Raw genomic sequence first — 19,031 nt, 5'->3', positions numbered from 1 at the left:
CAGCAAATCACCTCTTTTAACATAGGGCACGCAGGCTGAAATCAAATGTTGTACCTACCATGCGATGCTCAGAAAGGTGAATACGTTGGGGCACCCCTTTGCTTTTTCACTATAGAACGAGATGTGGAAAAAAAAAGGAAAAAGAAAAAAAGTGGGAGGGAGAGAAAAAAGAAACAAGTCTGGATATCTACAAGTTGGCTGATGTGACCCTGTGCCACCTACCAGTGTGCTGGCTGTGACCCAGCGATGTGATACTCCAACAAGCTGAAAGAGATGGCTGTCTCTGCTTTCTTTTTACCTCCCAAGGCAGCTGCCTGGTAGGGACCAAATGGCACAGAAGAAGAATATCTGCCTCACACCTGCTTTCTCCAAACCGCCTGCCACCATGCCAACGTGCCCACCAGGCTCCCCTGGGAGGCAAACCCATCCCTGGCCCCCTCTCCATGGAATACCAGGACAGGATAGTTAATATAAGTTTTCTCTCTTCAAATCATCATTGGGATTGAGAAAAATGAATCTCTTGCTTGCACATTTTGCATAAATACATGGTAAGTTATCAATTGATGTTCAAATAGCTTAATTGAGTTTGAGGGGGGGAAAGGTCATTTAATTGGTCTATTGAAATGTTAACAGAAACAGATATGGCAAGGAATAGACTTTAATGGCTGCAGTGTGGCACTGATGTCTGCATTCACTTGCAAAATTGTTAATTAGGGCACTTTGGTAGTTCATTTGCTTTTGTATTGATGTGCTTAGTCCAGCGAAAGAACTTGGGTTTGTATATGGTATTTACATGGGGTAGCAGAGGCTCACCCTACAGTAAGGAATAAGGAAAATGATGTGTAAGTTAGAATTGGTTTACGATTTTGTGTCAGTGTTTTCATTAACGTGCTTCCATTTATGCAAATGATTTTCTAGTGGCTAGTGCATTTTTGTATGTGATTAGATTAGATTTGATCTATTTGGCTTCTTTTTTTTTAATCATTGTAGTAGTGGTCTTTACTAACAGTATAATACAATTTTTTTAAAGTTATGTATAGAAAGCTTTTTAAACTAGATTAAAACAGACTGTAGTGCAAAACAAGGAATTAGATCTCTACATTTGTTGAGCCCCTGGAAGAAGGTGTTATGGAGATAAGTGTATACCAAAAGAATATATTCAGTGGCAATTCCTGGCCCACAGTCCTCAGTGCCACTGAAATTACATCACCAGTCTTTAGTATATGCTTTATGCTTTAGGTCCTTCATGCCTCTCTTACAGAACATAAACCTTTAAGGTATTGGCATTTTGTAAGTGGGAATGGCAAAATTGCACTGAGTGTCCACCTGTATTTTTTGAGGGTTGTAATTGCAGGGATTAATCCCAGTGCTGTTTCATAATGGACTTGCTGGATGCAAAGCTTTAGATTTGATTGGCTGCAAGAAGGCTGTGTTGTGTACAGTATATAGTAATACATTATACCCCAGGTACTCTTTATAAACTGAGGCAGCAAGAAAAAAAAACAAGTAAAAACCCAGTAGCTATGAATCATCACTTTTACAACAGGGATCCTGTTGTCCTACTGCAACAGGAACAGGTTAGGAGAGACAATGACATTTTGCAGCAAATAAAATGCTGATCTTAACAGCTCCTCAAATGAAAAGGACTTTTTGTTCATTGTATATATTGTAATTTCACATTTGGGCTCTGTATCTGCCAGTTGTTTCAGAGTTCGGGGCTTTGGTACATAGTTTATGATGGAGTGTTCCTTTTAAACTGCAGGCGTTCCTGTAGTGAGAGTTGACATCAGCTTCATTTACTCATATGTATTTGTGAAAGTACTTACGTGAAGATCACAAATATGCACGGCACAGCTATCTAGTTCTGCAAGTTTAATCCGAGTCCCAGAAAGTCTCATTGTGGCCCTATGCAAATGTATTTACATAGGAATGGGTCTTGGGTCCTTTAAAGAAGGCAACAAAGTTGGAAGACTGAGGCCAACAAATAAATGAAAGTTTCTCTAAATCCATTGGATAATAGAGGCAGTGTTAAGGCTAACCACAGTGTTGAACTAAACAGAGGGATTACTCCTGGGTTTTGCATCAGTTGTTTTCTGCCGGGTGGCCTCACTTGTCAGAAAAAAAATGTTTAACGGGCGAACATTCACATGGCACATTGAGAAAAGAAGTATGCTTAATTCCATCAAAGCTCAGAAATCAGTCATTAATTTATTCTAACCTCCAATTGTTGGTCATTTGTGAAACATCTGGCCTTTAAGTCATAGGAACCTAAACATAAGTACAATGTGAGCTCTTCTGAAGATGGGAGTTGGGTGTAGCAGGGGTGCTGTATAGCATGTGTACATGAGTGTGGCCGTCTGCATGTGTGTGCATTGCATAGGTTGCAATTGCCAATTAATTTTGGAGACTTTGTAACATATTAAAATGAATCCTTCAGTTAATTTACTCTCAAAATTAGATTATTGTTCATTTGCATCTTGGAAAAGTTCTGCTATTCAAAAGAGTCTCTTTCTTCATGGTGAGTTAACAGTTAGATATTTAGCAATCTTGCAGCTTGCTAGTCAGAAAGAGTTTCTAATGAAGTTTAAATTTGAGATAGAAAATGTATAAAAGCTTTCAGGAAAGACATACCCTATTTTCCATATGGCTAAGTAATTGTTATGATATTTGTTTTAAAGCTGGACTTAGACACTCCTGACTGCCCTCTAATTTGATATGGCTGGTCCCGGCGATCCTTCTGGAGGAAACTTTCGTAGTAGAACGCAGTGAAGGAGATAAATAATTTTGCAGCTATAAGCACATTGCAAAGTATAGAAAATAATTCAGTCGCCTTTACTGTCAGGTGGATAACAGTCTTCAGGTTATTTGCCTCTGCTGGGTGTTGGAACCTGAGTGAAAAGGAACTGAGTGATTAAAAGCAGATTTGAAATAAAGGTGCCACGTCGGAGCTGGCAAAATTCTGCCTTTTGTTAAGCTTAAAGTAACGCCTGTTATTTAATTCTCAGGGCTGGGGGGTTGTTTTTAGTTGGGGAGGGAATATAGTTCTTCATGTATAGCTTAAACATTGGAACATCTCCTGGGATGAAATGCCATGTATTTCACAAGGGCATAGAATGAAATTAGATTTTAAATATGACGGAAAAAATTAGATCTGTCAATTCACATGGCTATGGGGGTATCTCAGCTTTCTGTCTTCAGGTTACCTGCTTGTACTTATTTTAAAGACCAGTGTTCCTTCTTTGGCCTGATGCTTTGCTTTTCTTGATCAGCAGAGGCTGGCTGCAGCTCTAAATCTGTTTTGACAAACATAATGATGCTATCGAAGCCATGACAAAAAGAAAGAATTTTGAGGGTTTTGTATAAAGCAGCTCTTTCTCTTAATATTTGTTTATCCTTTACCCCTTGCTAAATAAATAAATCTTTAATCCCCACTCCATTGTAAAATTTACTGTATCCAAATGTAGTCCATTGTAACTCCTTTCAAGCTGAGTTTTATCCTTCCCTATTAATGGGATATCTGCAATTTTGGCAGCCTGACACACATTACATTAAAAAAAATTCAGTGAGTAAATTAGGAGTGACTTAACATATTTGGATTCTTAGCATTTCCTTGTCCCTGCCATAGTGCAGCTAGAATTTAGCGACATGAATTTGAAGCATGTGGGAATCCGTGGGTGCTCACGTGTTGCACGGTGCGTGGACATGTGTGCACATATGCACAACCCACCAACACAATACGTAAAAAGTCACGTTTCATCTTTGCTAAAGCCCTCATTTCCGAAGCACTGATGTCCAAAGTACTGGTAGGATAGTGGAGATGAGAAGGGGGAAAAAAAAATCTCTTTAAACAGCTTGTGAAATGTAATGTTTGAAAAGGTTCTTTGAGAACGTGCAGATTATGGCTTGCGTGGTGACTCCTTCCAGCTCTCTCGGAAATGAGCTGTTGACATTCTTTTGGGTCATCATCCAAGATAGGAGGGCAACCACAAGGATTTAGCAGATAAATTCATCCAAAAAGACCTTTATCCATTTCATTGCAACTTGGAAACATTCATGTCAAATAGCAGCATTAATGTAGCCCTTTTAGCCCTTCAAAGTGAGCCTTATGTTTTTAATAATAATAATAAAAAAATCAAATGACCAGAGTAATAACTTCTTTGGGTCTTCTAAGAGGTAATTCAGTATTTACATAATTCTGGAGTATAAACCCATCTTTCCTTCAAGAGGCTCTGAAATAGAATTGGGGATCTTATAAAGTGAAAGAGTCTCTTTTGAATTCTAATCAACTGGATCTGTCTGAAATTCATTTCTAGTTTATTGTAAACAGTGGAATTTAAATTAATTTCTTCTTATCTTGTCTTTTGAAGAAAACTAGCAACATGTCTAAAAGGCTTTATTTTTAAATACAGCTCAGAGTATATTTTATTTAGGGGGTTTTGTTCTTTTTTTTTATTTATTTTTAACTTTATAAACCAGGTGTTGGGCAGGATGGGTTTTGACAGCCAGATGACTATTATGCATTAGCATAGGTGACTATGAAATAAATAGGGAAAAAAAAACTTTTTGACTTGAACTCGAATGATACTATACAGGCTGAATGTGCAGACAAGGTTCCCACAATGCACTGTGAAAACCTAGGCTAACAACCACCCCGCTGCGTTGAAAACCCCCCAAAAAAGACAAAAGCACAATGAAATAGAAAGCTTACCACCGGTAGCTTTCAAAACGACAAACTAGGCAAACTATACATCTCCACCACTCCAATTTTGTCAGAATGCTAATGAGCTTGCTCTGATCTTTACTCGGCTTCCCGTGTTTTCTACATCTTCAAGGACCACATGGCGCTAGCAAAATAAAGACAACTAAATGAGAATTTCGAATGCTTTTTGTGTTAGGACCTGGTGCCTTTCAGTTGACGCACTCGTTGAATATTCTCAACTTAAAAGCGTACAACAGGGGGCTGGGTATGAACTTTTTAGCAGGGGGAAATTTGTACAAAAGTAAATGAGTGTGATGAGGAAAATATGAGAAAAATTTCTGATTAATTTCCACTCTATAATATCAATAACACCTTCAGCCCCTCTCATACTCCTCTAACAAGAGATGCTGATAAAAGATGAATGATTCTGTGTTGTTCACAGTGAATGTTTAGTGGTTTTTTAATAGCGGCATTCTACATAAAAGGCACCAGGAAGTACTCTGCATTAGCAGTTGAGATCACTAGTTAATAGGATGATGTCTTTTAGCTTTTGTCACAAGATTATTAGAAAGGATGGGTTTCTGTTCTCATCCTGGCATACTTTGGAGTGCTTGTTGAGTATAAGTGCTAAAATACAGGTTTCTCAGTATTGTTTTGCATGCAAAGTAAAATCCCTTTTAATGCAACACCTTTTACTTTTTTTTTTTTACCAGGTGATTTTTGTCATTGATCTCTTATCTGCCCCCTTGAGCTGTATTAATCACTTGGAGTAGTCATCTTCTCAATGGGGGCTTGATGATGTATATGTGTCTAGATTCACTATCAAAAATAAATCCCTTATATGCTCTGCACCTTCACAAACCCTGATTATCAAGCTGTATTTACCAGTCTGTATTGTACCATCTTGAATGCTTCTTACTGGAGTCATCCAGTCTGTAACACAAATTTGCACTGGGGGAAGGAGGGGTAAGCTAGGAGGAGGCATCCTACTCTCTAAGCCAAGTTTTGTCTTTTAAAAACAATTGAATTTGCAATTCTCCTTGGAATCCTCAAAAGTAAATGCAGATTTGTGTTCACCAGCAGGGCTTGGGGAGGAAAATGATGAATCTTTAGTTTTGCCTGAGAGATGAACTCCATTTAAAAATTGGTTTTGTTACTGTCTTCAGGCTCACAAGCAGACAATATGAAAAATATTGGTGCATATACATAAGGAGAAAGTTGTAGCTAGATAGAGAAATCATCACGGGCTTTTCATAATTTCATATCTTACCTAAATCAGAAAGAATGAAAATTTTTGTTTAGCTCAGCATATTTAATTTCAGGTGCACTGAAAACATGCCAAACCACGAGGTAGTAAAGAGTTGTCCAACCATACTGTGAAAGACAAAGATGTACATGCTGAAGCACAGGAGAAAGGATGGTATAACAATGGCAGTTCAGGCAAGATAGAGAACTTAAAAGTATTGCTGAAAATAACATCTGTACCATTCACCTTTTTACATTTAGCATAGAAGCGAGTGAAAGTGTTTCAGAAAATACTGGGTATGTGAATGATACATATGTGACAGTGGTTTGAGTTTTGCTGGTGCTTGTTTGTGAGCATTCCCTGTTGGAAATACCTAATGATTAGGGGACTAGAAGGATATTACTGATAGCAATTTCTGTTGGACAGAACAAAAGGTTTTTGACACGAGCACAAGAGTTAGTGATCTTTTCGTAACGTGATAACAGTTTACAAACCCATGCATCCGTTTTCTTGAAACAGAATGTTATAAAGCAGTTGATGAGATGCTTTGCTCTCCGGTCTTCAGGAATGTTAACTCGCTGCCAGGGTTATGGTAATGAGAGTTTTGGCAACTACCAAAAGCCTGGGTGAAAGAAGTGCAATGACATTATGCTCAAGGTCTCGTTTACAATATGGTAACTGTGCTTCTGCGTTGCATCCAAGCGTGCCTTGACTGACCTGAAGCCCGCAGAGCTCTGTAGAAATGCCTGCTAGTACTGAATCCATGCAGGGCAAAGCCATTCATTAAAATTTGTTAACACAAATAAACTGGCATGCTAGTAAGCTGTTTTTCTGACGTGAGTCTTCAGAGTCCAGATGTGTCCCTTTCATACACAAATTTCTGCAGAAGTATTGGTTTTGTAGTTGCCAGAATTCTGCATTCTGAGAACTTCTTGAGTTCTTGAGGCTTGTCAGCCTTTCTCCAGTTTCACTTCTGTCATGTTGACTCCGGAGTCTCTTACTGGCAAACTCTTTCCTCTCTAATCCTGTTAGCAGTTCCTGTGAAGTGATTTTTTGGTAAAGGAAGACCATCTGGCCGTACTTTTCCAAATACCCAGCATTTCTACAGCTGAGAAGCTCCCACAGAATGAACGCACCATGCCAAACCGCAGAGTTCATAGTTCTGACTCTAATTCACCACATCTCTTCAGTCTTAAATCTGTGCATTAATACACAGAAGTTCCCAGGAGGAGACCTTTCCAAGACCAGACACAGGCAGAGTGCGTGTTCAGCCTTCCCAGGCAAAGTTCATTAAATCATTAAAGCATCTCAGCAGCAAGAATGACCATATTTACATTTTTCTCTAAGTAACACAGAATTGCCGCTGGCTGGAAGGACTGAACGATAAGTCGGCCTCCTCTCCATGCACTTCTCTGACTTGTAGCCTCGTCATTGCCTTAAAAGAACCTGTCAACAAAGTGCTTGAAGCCAGTTTGAAGAAGAGCACCTGAGCACAGTGCTGTCCACATAGCAGGAGGCTACTCTGGGAGAGCCCTAGGCACTATGAATAGACTTGCGAGCCTTCCAAAAGTCTTGCAAGACCCAACAGACACTTGCTTCTTTTAACTGATTTCCATCTTTCTTTGTGGTATTGCAGTATAAATACTCTTTCATGTGGTAGGCATAGTCTTTTCTTTGGCTTTATGCCTGGAAGTTTGCTTTCTCTACAATCAGTGCCTGCCTGTAAAGAGAAGGCGAGGAGAAAGGCACTTCGGTCACCCTGGGGCTCCTGGCCCACGATGCCACTGCAGTCTGCAGAAAGCCGTGTTATTTTTTCTTGGGTTTCTCCCATTTACCACCAAAAACACCTTTTCTGTCAAAACTGGAAACTGTGGGGCCCCAGGGCACTTCAGTCTAGCTGAACTTGCCCATTTAGAACTGGGCAGCTTTGGATTCCAGAAGTACAAACCTGCCTACTCCCAGTAAGAGTAGGTGTCTTCATTAATTCCAGTATAAGGTCACATTCAGTGCCACCTATCATCTCACTTCAGGCAGTTGCTTGGGTTAAATTCAGCCCTGTCCATTAAAGAAGTCATCTTATACTGTCTACTGCCTCTTCCCAGCTCTAGGAGAATATGTTCTGAAGGAAGTAAGGCAACATTTGGTAAATATGGGAAAATATGCTGCCTAGTAGAGCACAGTCCTAGATCTTTGACCACTAGCACTTAAGGTTACCTGGCCTCTCACTTCAGAGTCTTACCCAGTCATCACTTGCCAAGTAAACAGGCAACTGGTCTATGGAATAGTTATGAACCGTAGAGGAATTACTGTCACACCTAAGAAAGTTTCCAACTCTACTTGTCGACCTGCAAGTGAAATAGTTCCTCTGCCAGACCATTATCCCCTTCTTGTGGATTTCCAAGCATGAACTACTGTCTTTTTTGGAGCTTCAAAGGTTCAAGGGTGTCAGTTAATGGTGCATGTTTCCTGTGCTGCAAGCAAAGGTTTGATGTATACTTTTCCCAAGCCCGTGCTTCTTCTGAAGTTGTGCTACATGAGAAAATCTGGGTACAAAGAATATCAGAGGGTGACAAAGGGCAAGTGTTGGTTCTGCTCCTTGCTAGGATCCTTTCAGGCACTGTCCTCAATGCAGGAATCATCACTTTCTTACAGGAGTCTCTCCAGATGTTTCAGTTAAATCTCACCTCTTGTCTGAATTTGGGCCACAAACTGTGTGTTTTCTTGGTCTGGATTGATGGTCCCACATTTAAAACACATTTGTAATCTTTATCAAGCCCAAGAATTCTGTTTCTGTTGATTTTGTGTTATTTTCTGATGGCCATTGTGTTGACTTGATGGGTAGAGAAAATCAGCAATCTTTCAGGCAATTCACCTTTTGTGGAAGTTTCGGTCCTGTGATAATTTGAGGTTGCCAAGACTGCAGGCTGCAAATGTTTGTCTTCCTGTGAGTCAGTCCCACTCCAGGTAGAATAAATCCTTGCACGCGCTGAGATGCGGTCAGAACCCTGACCTTCTGTTTACACAGCTCTCAAAAATTTTAAATAGCCTCTCTGATTTATTATGCTTCAGAAACTAAAGAAATTACAAATTGCCTGCTTGATATTAAGCTAATTTGATGTGTGCTTGTGATAAAGGCATTCCCTTGGCTGCGGCTCCGTTTCATTAGGGTTACAGTACTTTTGGGGGCTGAAATAGAGTCAGACAATGCACTGCAATGTAACTCTGCCTGGCAGATTCTTGGCAGTCGTTACCTGCCTTTATGAGACTCCATTGTGTGGACATCAATGTCTCCTTCTCAACTGCTCTCAGACAGCAAGTTAGTGGCTGTGAATTTGCCTTTCTAATGTTCCTTAGGCATTTTCCCATCCAGTTCAGAGTCAGAAAATTGAGTTAGGGCTTCATCTGCTAGCTAGTTCTTCTGCAGTGTCATCTAAACAATGGTCCCATCCTGTTTATCTCTTGGTGGCTATTCTTGTTCATTTTCAGTGATTTTTAATAACTGAGGAGGTCCTTGTTCAGTGAAAGGAATAATGATTGTAGAAGAAAGCTGGGCATGGTAATCTGAAATGGGAGTCATGAAGCTCAAGGTGGAGCAGCCCATCTGTTCATGCTATAGAGTGCCTACTGCAGGCTCCATTTTGACACTTAGAACTTTGAAGAATTATTTTAACCAAAATTCTGAGATTTTCCACTAAAGGTTGTCCTCTGAGAGCAAAGGAGGGTGATTTTTGAGAAAATAGGTCTCTTTTGGAATGCCTCAGTTTCACTCAGAAAGTGAAAAACTGTGGCATGCTAGTTTTTAAAAAAATCTTCACCGTAGCTTTGAGTTGGTTTGGACACATTTTGCAGTAAGTCTGGTGTAACCCTCCTTTATGAAGAATGTTTCTTGTGAATATAGGGTTTTCTGCTTAAGTATTTGTTAAATTCAGTAATGCATTGAAAACAAGAGCTCATCTGTGTTTAAGCTGTTCACAGTGCGTGAGGTGAGAAGACTATTAAAATCAGTGGGAAGCCCACCATTGACTTCGAAGGGTTTGAGACCTTCCATCAGCCTTTGTTAGCAATGTGAGGTTGGTCAGCTAAAACACCCAGTGTTGTTTCTCATCCCTTCCCATGCTCCTTTCCCTAAAGCTGTAATTGCCACAGTGGATCAGTCTTATGGTCTGGTCCAGAACACTGCCCTGTAAAGAGACGGGTACGGGTTGAACCCAGGCAGGGGCAAGAAACTCTGCAGGGGCCAGTTACATGCTAACCTGGCCTCAGGGAATATTTCATTTAACCTCTAAAAATCAAAGGTTAGCTCACGTCCTAAAGCAGGAGGATCCAATTCTTGCCTCCTGTGGTTTTTTGTTTGTTTGAATATTTATCACTACAGCTTTGCCTTTCCATATTCAACATTCAACCTGGTTTTAATTCTTGCTTAGCTCTTAGTTTCAACATTGCCTCATGGCGACAAGTTCTACTGGTAAATTATGAGGCTTTGAGGAAAGATTGTTTCTTTTTATCGGTTTTAAACACACCACCTTCAATTTCAGTGAATTTCCCCGGGTTCTTACAAGGCAAGATGAGACACATCCTAGAACTATTCTTTATTTGCTATTCATGTTCTCCTTCAGGTAAACAAGCCAATCTGTCCGCTCACTTCTAATACAGAAACTCATAAAAACTCATCCCGTGATTGGGTGAATGCAACTTTTTTTTCCAGCAGACAAATAAAGGTGGCAGGGTACGTTTTCAAAAGACCTTCCCATTAAATTTGTGGAATTCATTGGCATTTGGACAGCTCTTGGTGGTCATCTAGCTTCTGTCAACTAACAAATAGCCCAGAAAGAGGAGCAGAGCAAAGTTGGCCAATTTTGTCATTATTTGCCCCGCTCTAGTTCACATGCACTGGCATTCTCCTGCTGGCCTCTTTACCCAAGTGTGTTGAGTGAAGAAAGCTTCTTCTACTTTAAAACTGTGTGTAAACATCAGCAAATGGGTGAAGAATGGGCTCTGTCTTAAGTAGGTTGTTTTCAATGTAGTTCTGTTGAGGTAAATGGGGAGACATGGGGAGTTTTCTGTGTTTAACCATGACGCCATGGCACACACACTGTACAGAGTGCAAATAAAATGTAAAAACAATTACTGCTTAAGACGGCATACAAAATGATTTCTCTAAACCTGTTACTTCTTGCCAGATTGAATGGGCTGGTTTGGGATGCTGATAGAAACCCTTTATTATTTATCTTCCACAGGTTGTAATTGGTTTTTGCACAACAGCTAAATACATTTAAATTTAAGGATTTTTTTAAAAAAATATTAATCTATTGGCTTATCTTGACAGATTTATGACAGTATAAAGCATAGAGGAGTTACTGTGTTCATCCATTTACACTGTAAACTGATCTTGTCCCTGCATGTTGCTGCTTTTTCTTCCCTTTAAGTGGTATTCACAGTGTTTCATAGCACTTTCTTCTCTGTTTTCTTAGCGATGTGCAGTTTTACTCTGTTAATCCATATGGGGTTTATCTAATGACTAGCTGCCCAAATGGCTTAAAAATAATGGGTCTAATGGCACCTACACATACTGATATCTGGTGTAGTATAAGGGGTGGGTTTGGAAGTATTTTTAGCAGGAAAGGAAAAAAATAGAAAATGTTTTTTCAAATTGATTCAGAAGATACATGTGTCATGATGCTGCTTATGTAAATTAAAAAATAGCTTACAGTGTAAACAAAAATGCATTTGTAAATCCTGAAGAATGTGAAGGAAAAGGTATTTTTAAAAGACTGGCTGGAAGCTGTATAATGTTGAAATAAACTAGTTTACTGTTCTTTATTCTTTGTTCTCAAAAATGGTAACACATAAACATGGTTGTAATTCTTGAGCATTGTAGATGAAAATTGGCTCAAGTTGGTTTTGAATAAGAGTCAGAAAAATGATATTTGAATACGTGTGATGAACCACAGGAGAAAAGAAAGGGTTTTGGCGTGGGGTTTGCGTGTTTTTTTTACTATCATTAAAATTCTGGCTGTAATTATTTTGGCTGTCATTAAAATTTGTCCCAGTAAGGGACCAAATCACCAAACTTTGTGCTGCAGCCTTGATTGAATCCTGCACAGGAGCTATTACAGCACAGAATCACAACTCAGAAGTCAGTAGGAGTATCTCATATCTGAGGGCAGAATTTAGTGTCTTGTGCTATTCAGGCTTGGTGTTGGGCTCAATCCTAATCATTGAGGAGGGTTCTGGTAGATGTCAAGTGAAGAGAAGAATAGAGCATGCATCCTTCACCACTCAAGCCAGACAATGAAATTGGAAAATGGCACTGAGAGTTGCTGTGAGAGAATTCCCCTGGATTCCTAGAGGAAGAATAAAATAAGAATGTATTGATTAAAACAAAAACAAAACAAAACCAAAAAAAAAGAAGCAGAAGGGAAGAGTGGAAAAAGAAAATAAATTAGAGAAAACTTGCCAGAATCCTCCTCAGAACCTATCTAATAATAAAGTCTGACATTAAAAGCTGTATTGTCTTTTTACATAAAAATGTGTGTGCTTACTGTTTCATCCTAGTTTCTGGTTCTGCATTTTTCAAATCTCGTACTGAGCATTTTGCATGCATATGATGTTTGCAGCACTATGTGCTCTTATTTGAAGACTGTTTTCAGAAGTCATTATTGAACTATAGGATAAAAAGGTATAAGCATAATTATGTGTTAAAGAGAATAAATATGTTCTGCTAGATAGTTAACCAGGTGAGGTTAAACAAGATAAGATGAATTCTGGTCTTTTTAGAATACTGACAGTCTTCATTTTAAGCTACAATGTAAAGTGCTTTATCCTGAGATTAGGTATTGTGGCAGAAGCTAAAACTGCCTTTTTCCCCTAACGGTGCCAGAATACAACCTCCTTTTCTTTTTGCGCTAACAAGACTGCTTTACCACCACAGCCCACTCTAAGTAATTAAATCAATCCTTTGTACTTACCGTATTCTCCTCTAGTGACGGTACTAGATCTGATTATATGCTTCATGCATATTCAAAGTACGGCACTGACAGCTCTTTAATGAGCTCTTACTTAATCAGTACGAACAATGTTCATCTTGTTCTTTTTTTCCTCATACATTAGAGCTAGGAACAGTTGGGGAAAAAAATGAAACATCCAGCATTCATTTGAAAAATATATTGTACTTTGAAAAGTGTCTAAGCTGGGGAAGTTGCATTCTGCCCTTTAAAAGTCTGATGGACAAATTGGATTACTAGTATTGGATTAAATAACAAATGGTTAGAGGAGAAATGAGAAAAGCTCGCTGTGATCACAGGCTTTAATATTTTTTGTTACTTATAAAGCTGAAGGGGTCTTTAACCAGTTATTAAAGTCAGGATTAATTTGTAATGGTCCAACTTACTAGCTTTAAAAGGGTTTTGTTGTTGTTGTTGTTGTTGTTGTTTAGCGAAAACAATAGTGTAATGCATCTATTACGGAAAAATATTTAAGTTTAAGATCTGTGGCCTATTTATAGATTTTCATCATTTTGTAGTGGCTCAGATAAGGGGTTTGCACACATAGGATCAATTTGTTCTCAAACATGTTTTTTGCTTTATTTAAATAATCTGTACAGTATTTTTTTCCCTGAAAACAACACAGATATTTCCCTAATTTTAATTTTCAAGCATTTGTAGCAAGTCAATTAAATACTTGTTTTACACTTGGAAAGTGGAAACAAAAACAACCCCAGCAGCAGCAGCAGGGGTTTACAGAGTGAAGCTGTGAAATTGTGTTTAAGAAAGGCTTTTTCTAAATTTTCTATTGAGAAATTGTAAATGTGAATTTAGCTTGCAATATCACTGCAGTAATAACACTCGGTTTTTCTCTGTTGAAAGTGTTTCGCAAGTATCCTTCCACCGGGGGTGGGGGGTGGGGGAGAAGTAATGCTCTAATGGTAGTGTATTTTCTGAAAAGAGTTATTTAAATTTCTTGTATATGGGAGCTCATCTTTATTTTGCTTGCCTGGGAAGAATCTGTTTCAGCTCCATGCACAAGAATTTAAAAGCCGACGGTCAACAAATAAAATATCAGCATTAACTGCTATTAATATTGCACACATGTGTCATTTCACTGATCAAAAAGGCCTTCTCCAGGATACAATTGGCCTTTTTCCAAATTGCAAGCTTTTTCTCAGCTTTTTCTTTTTTACTCTTTCTTCTTTTGTTGCTGCCTGGGGATTTGTGCCTATCGCAGCCGATATCACATGACCGGTGTCAGGGCATCACATGGGTCCAAAGTGAATACAAAAACAGATTAAAAATTCTGTAAAAACAATCAAGACTTTGTTAACTCACTTTCAAACCAGCCTGTTCTATGGATATTGTGTGTGCTTCGGTGTCAGCATGGAAATACCAAAATAGGCACCTGTTCAGATCTGACTTGACAGCTCCAAGCTTTACCTAGACCTTTTCTCATTATATGGTCCAACTAATTTTATTTAGGAGGAATGCTTTAATAGAAGTTTATGTTCTTACCCTGAGATTGCATGACGTGAAATTCAAGTTCAGATCCACCATTGAGTTAAACTGCTTTGAAACATTTGTGTCTCTCATTTCTTTTTCAAGGCTTGCAAAATAAAATGCAGCAAGAGCTTGCATTTAGAATTGCATCTTTTAGCCAGAGATCCCAGACCACCCCAAACCCAACAAATTTAGTGTCATAAATTGATTAAAATGTTACTATGGCCACATATGTCTGGTTGCAGGAACTTTTTGTCAAAGGCAGTGTGGCAATTTCACATGTCACAGAATAGACTGGTCACTTTGCAAGGAAGAAAAAGGCAATCTGTCCCCCTTTTTTTCCCCTCTCCCCCAAATAAATTTGAGCTACTTGGTGCCTTTCAGCAGAAGGTTGCTAATATTTGTTATGATCTACTTCTAAGAGCGGATGCTGTTAGATGGACTAAGACAGCAATGCCTTTCATCTGAAACTTAACAGCAATGTGTACTTATAAGTTTTAATCCTCTTTGGGGGAGTGCTGAACTGCTGAATAGTATTGTAAATGCAGTGGCGTAATATTTTCTGCATAAAACCAAAAGCTGGAGGTCTTGGGGTAGAGCATTTCTACATGACAGATTTCTTCCTTCATCGCTCCATCATCCAGGAGCTGGACCCTGCTTCTTCTGCTTAGAAAAACACTCCTGCTTTAGGATGCTTCCCTGCTTTACGATGCTCTGCCCTTCCCATCTCACCACCAGCAAATTGTGTACCTTAAAAGCACCCTTCCAAGGAATAGTTTAATCAATCAGGAGCTTCCCTGCGTGATAGGTGATATGGGGGCATGTGTCACATCAGAAAGAAGAGCATGCCAAATGGTGTAACTTTTCCTTACTGTGTGCATCCACCAGCTCCACTCCCCAAGCTGATCCACTTCCCCCTTCATCTCCTTTACCTTCCCTTGTGTAGATGCAGCAAGCCCACAGGCCATGGCAGGGCAAATAAAACAGTTTGGAGAAGGCCAGTGACCTTCCCTTGCACACAGCAGGGTCATAGCCAGGTGAGGAGGTGGTTCTCCATTCAGATCTGGGCTTGCACACTACCGTGGCGTTGGGGTGTGAACATGCGCGTGGCAGGCACGTACGTGCAAGCTTTTCAAATGCTCCCATCCAGAAACTGAAAGCTTTCTTTTAGAGCAAACCAATATTTTTTCTGGTGTCTTTCCAGCTTCTGGTGCTGGAAATTGCTTCTCTGCAACTAGGGATCCTATGGTTTAAGTTAATAAGATAGCTTCCCCAGGTGTACAGCACCTTGCATCAGAGATTTCAAAACCCTTTACAAACATCAAAGAATTAACTTTTAGCACCCTTGCAAGATTGGTGTAGGTGATTAAACCCATATTACACACAAGGTGCTTAAATGCAGAAATCTGCCTACGGTCTCCTGGTGAAGCAGTGTCAACGCTGGGAGAAGTACTCACAAGTCCCAGCTCATGCTCCTTTGCCACTATTCCAGGTTTCCTCCCAGATCAATTTTAATCATAAGAAATGCCTGAGTTTCGTAATTCAATGAGGACCATATAGTCTTTGCTCCTCAGCTCAACTTGAGGGATGAGAACGGCAGGTCACTACAGGGGTGCTGTCTCCACAAAGGACTTTGATGAGATTTTCCCTAGTCCCCTGGCTCAGGGGGAGTGAAATTTGGCTGAGTGACCCTGCTACATGGAAAGGACAGTAGTCTTCTGGGTGGTCATCTCCCTTTCCCCGATGTGGCCCAATGGTGCAGAGGTGGTAATGTAGTGTCTTGTAGATTCCGGTAGAGCGTAGCACTGCCTGTAGGTAGGCTATGGAGGGTACTGATCCCGATCCTGCCTGGGAGGCAATGATGAACGTGGGCTGGGGAAAGGGATGCTAGTCCATGTGTAGGCACCTGGACCCCAAAATGATTCATGTTTGTGCAGATGCTCCCTTTGATTGTGGGTGGGGAGAGGAGCAGCTCTTCCCAGCTCATCATCTGGAAGAGTGGCCATAAGCGCAGAGAAGCTGAGCAGGTATCTGCGCCTTGGCCAAGGGTTCAGAATTACCATCACCTCTGCAGCTACTTTGATCCCTACCACGTCATCCTGATTGCACTGGGTTTGCATGGGTGGAGTGGATCTTGCCCACAAGGATTGTTTTTGTGTTTGGAGGCCTGTGATGACCAGACATCTTTTAACAAGGCTTTTTTCACTGAGAACATAGCAACAATATAGTTCTCTCAGAAGATTTAAAAGACACGATACTTTTTAAAAGGTGTTTATTTACATCAGGGTATCAGCATGGTAAAGAACACTAAAATGTATCCTGAATAATGTCTGCTTTCAAAGATTTATTTATGGAGCAAGCAGTGTTGGGCTGCTGGACTTGTAATCCTATGATATATTTACCATTTGAGAGTACACCTTGTAATGCTTACTGATATTGGAGACCAATACTCCAAAACCTGAATTGAAATATGTAGCTCAGTTGGTGAAATGCCACGTAAGTAATTAAATTATTTCAATTGCAGGAAGAAACACAGAAGAAGAAGAAGCTATGATGCAGGAATGGTTCATGCTGGTTAATAAGAAGAATGCCTTAATAAGAAGAATGAACCAGCTTTCTCTCCTGTAAGTATGGATGGATACATATATTTACATAAGGATGATTTACTGGAATGTTTACCCAGCAGATAGATGCAAAACTTTTTTGTTTTCTTTCCATTAGACTTCAAAAATGTTCCCCCAAAAATGAGTAGCATGGATGATTTGTGGAACATCTCAAGTAACTTGTTTTTCTCATATTTCAGACTTGAAAATGAGAAGCATGCAATGACACAAGATTAGCCAGAGCTGTAAAAAAAAAAAAAAAAAAAGAGAGAAATATTAAGGACAGTTACATTTTCAAAGGCCCAACAGTAGAATAAAATTACATTTTAGAAATGCTCAAATAAATTTGGATTGTGCCTCAGATGTGACAGGTGAAGACTATTCAGAGGGAGAGCAAAATCTGAGTTGGTACCTGCTTCATAGAAATCCTCAATCCCATCACTATTTCAGCAGCACCAGACTGCTGAAAGGATATTAATGACTCAGTCACGGTGCAATGATACCACCGCTACTGCAAAGTAAGGACAAATAAACTTTTTTTTCACTAGCACCGGCGAGGAAAGGAGAAGACGCTGCTCATTTTTAGAGGCGTTCTGCCCTCAGTGCTTCTTTTCCAGCTTCTTTCGGTTTGATTGTATTTCTTTCAGTAATGCCACCTAGTGTAGATGCCTGCATACTTCCCTGGGAAGAGCCTGTGCTCACGAATTTCCTGCCGTGTCTGAACTTGACAGAAGATTCTACCTTCAAAATATTAAGCTTTCTAATCCCGTGTCTAATTTTCATTATTCATTAGAGCAGAATGTATATGGGATAATACTTCCAGTGTCATATTATCTTGGTGAATAGGCTGATGCTGGAATTTGTTCATTAGATCTGGGGGAATGTTTTATACTTAGGACATTCCACAACAGCCGCTCCAAGGATGAATATAAAATAATTACGTCCTGTAGCACAATAGAGTTAAACTGACAGAATTAAAGCTGACATCATAGAAAATGAAAAGGCCCTGTTACTGAATATGCCACCTGGGCAAGGTTTTAAGTTTGTGTATCATTTGTTTGGAGTAGCTTAAAGTTAAAGGGAAAAGTCGGTTACGAGTCCTAAAATCAATGTAACGTAAAGGTTCTTTTAAGTGTTTAATGATTTAGTAATTAACATATTGATGAACTTTTGCAACTTGCCTAGGGAAAAAGAACATGACCTAGAAAGGCGCTACGAACTGCTGAACCGGGAGCTAAGAGCAATGCTTGCTATTGAAGGTAAGAGCAATGCTGGGTACCAAGGGAAGGAAAGTGCTTGCTGCCAAAGGTGGCTACCTGAAAGTACCAAACATGGAGGCTTTTCTGAAGCCCAGTTAAGAACTGATGCTGATATGTACATCATTGCAAGTGATAGCACACAACAAATACACTGGGTCTGCGATCCCATTCTTAAGTTTTATTTGGGGGCATGGGAGGGGAGAAAGTCTGAGATATGGGACAAAGAAATATGGTCTCCTTGGAATAACCTTTGAAAACAAAGTGATGAGGAGGTAAAAGAGTATTTGTTCGGGGTTTATTATTTTTTGTTGCAGTAATGCTCTCTTGCCTTTCCCGTGGCATTGTGGTGCTTTGAGTGCTGCAGAAAATGGAAGGGGTGACCCACAGAAGGGAGCCTCCTTCCTTTTCATGTTTTGGATCTGTTTTACAACAGTATCTCACTGGGGAAAAGAAAGGCCTCATTAGTTTTGGTGGTAAAACACTACGTTTGCCAAGTAAATATTTCATCGCAAGCAACACCAGAATTAGTGCGATCCTTTGCACAGATTTCTCCCTTCTCTGCAACTCTCCCTAGTTTAGTCACCTTACCTGAATGAAAACTCATGGGAAGATTGACACACGGGATAAATGAAACAATTGCATCCTTTCCATAGGGCTTTCAAGTGAATTGTACAATAATCCTGGGGATGATTCATAATAAAGAATAAACATCCAGATAGCTTAAACCATTGCTTG

General features: G+C 39.7%; 1 protein-coding gene across 4 annotated transcripts in view; it reads left to right on the top strand.

Moving 5' to 3' along the window:
* Positions 1-19,031, top strand: part of EHBP1 (EH domain binding protein 1) — a 224,828-nt gene that overhangs the window by 198,859 nt on the left and 6,938 nt on the right. For all 4 annotated transcript variants that reach the window (XM_064446687.1, XM_064446686.1, XM_064446685.1 and 1 more), the window contains 2 exons: positions 16,959-17,058; positions 18,223-18,296. In XM_064446687.1, coding sequence (XP_064302757.1) covers positions 16,959-17,058; positions 18,223-18,296 — 174 coding nt within the window. The remainder of the gene's footprint in view (positions 1-16,958; positions 17,059-18,222; positions 18,297-19,031) is intronic.

This window comes from Phalacrocorax carbo, chromosome 3, assembly GCF_963921805.1.
Source record: "Phalacrocorax carbo chromosome 3, bPhaCar2.1, whole genome shotgun sequence".
NCBI lineage: Eukaryota > Metazoa > Chordata > Aves > Suliformes > Phalacrocoracidae > Phalacrocorax > Phalacrocorax carbo.
The sequence above is the reverse complement of the archived record's forward strand: the minus strand, read 5'-3'. Positions and strand labels throughout refer to the sequence as shown.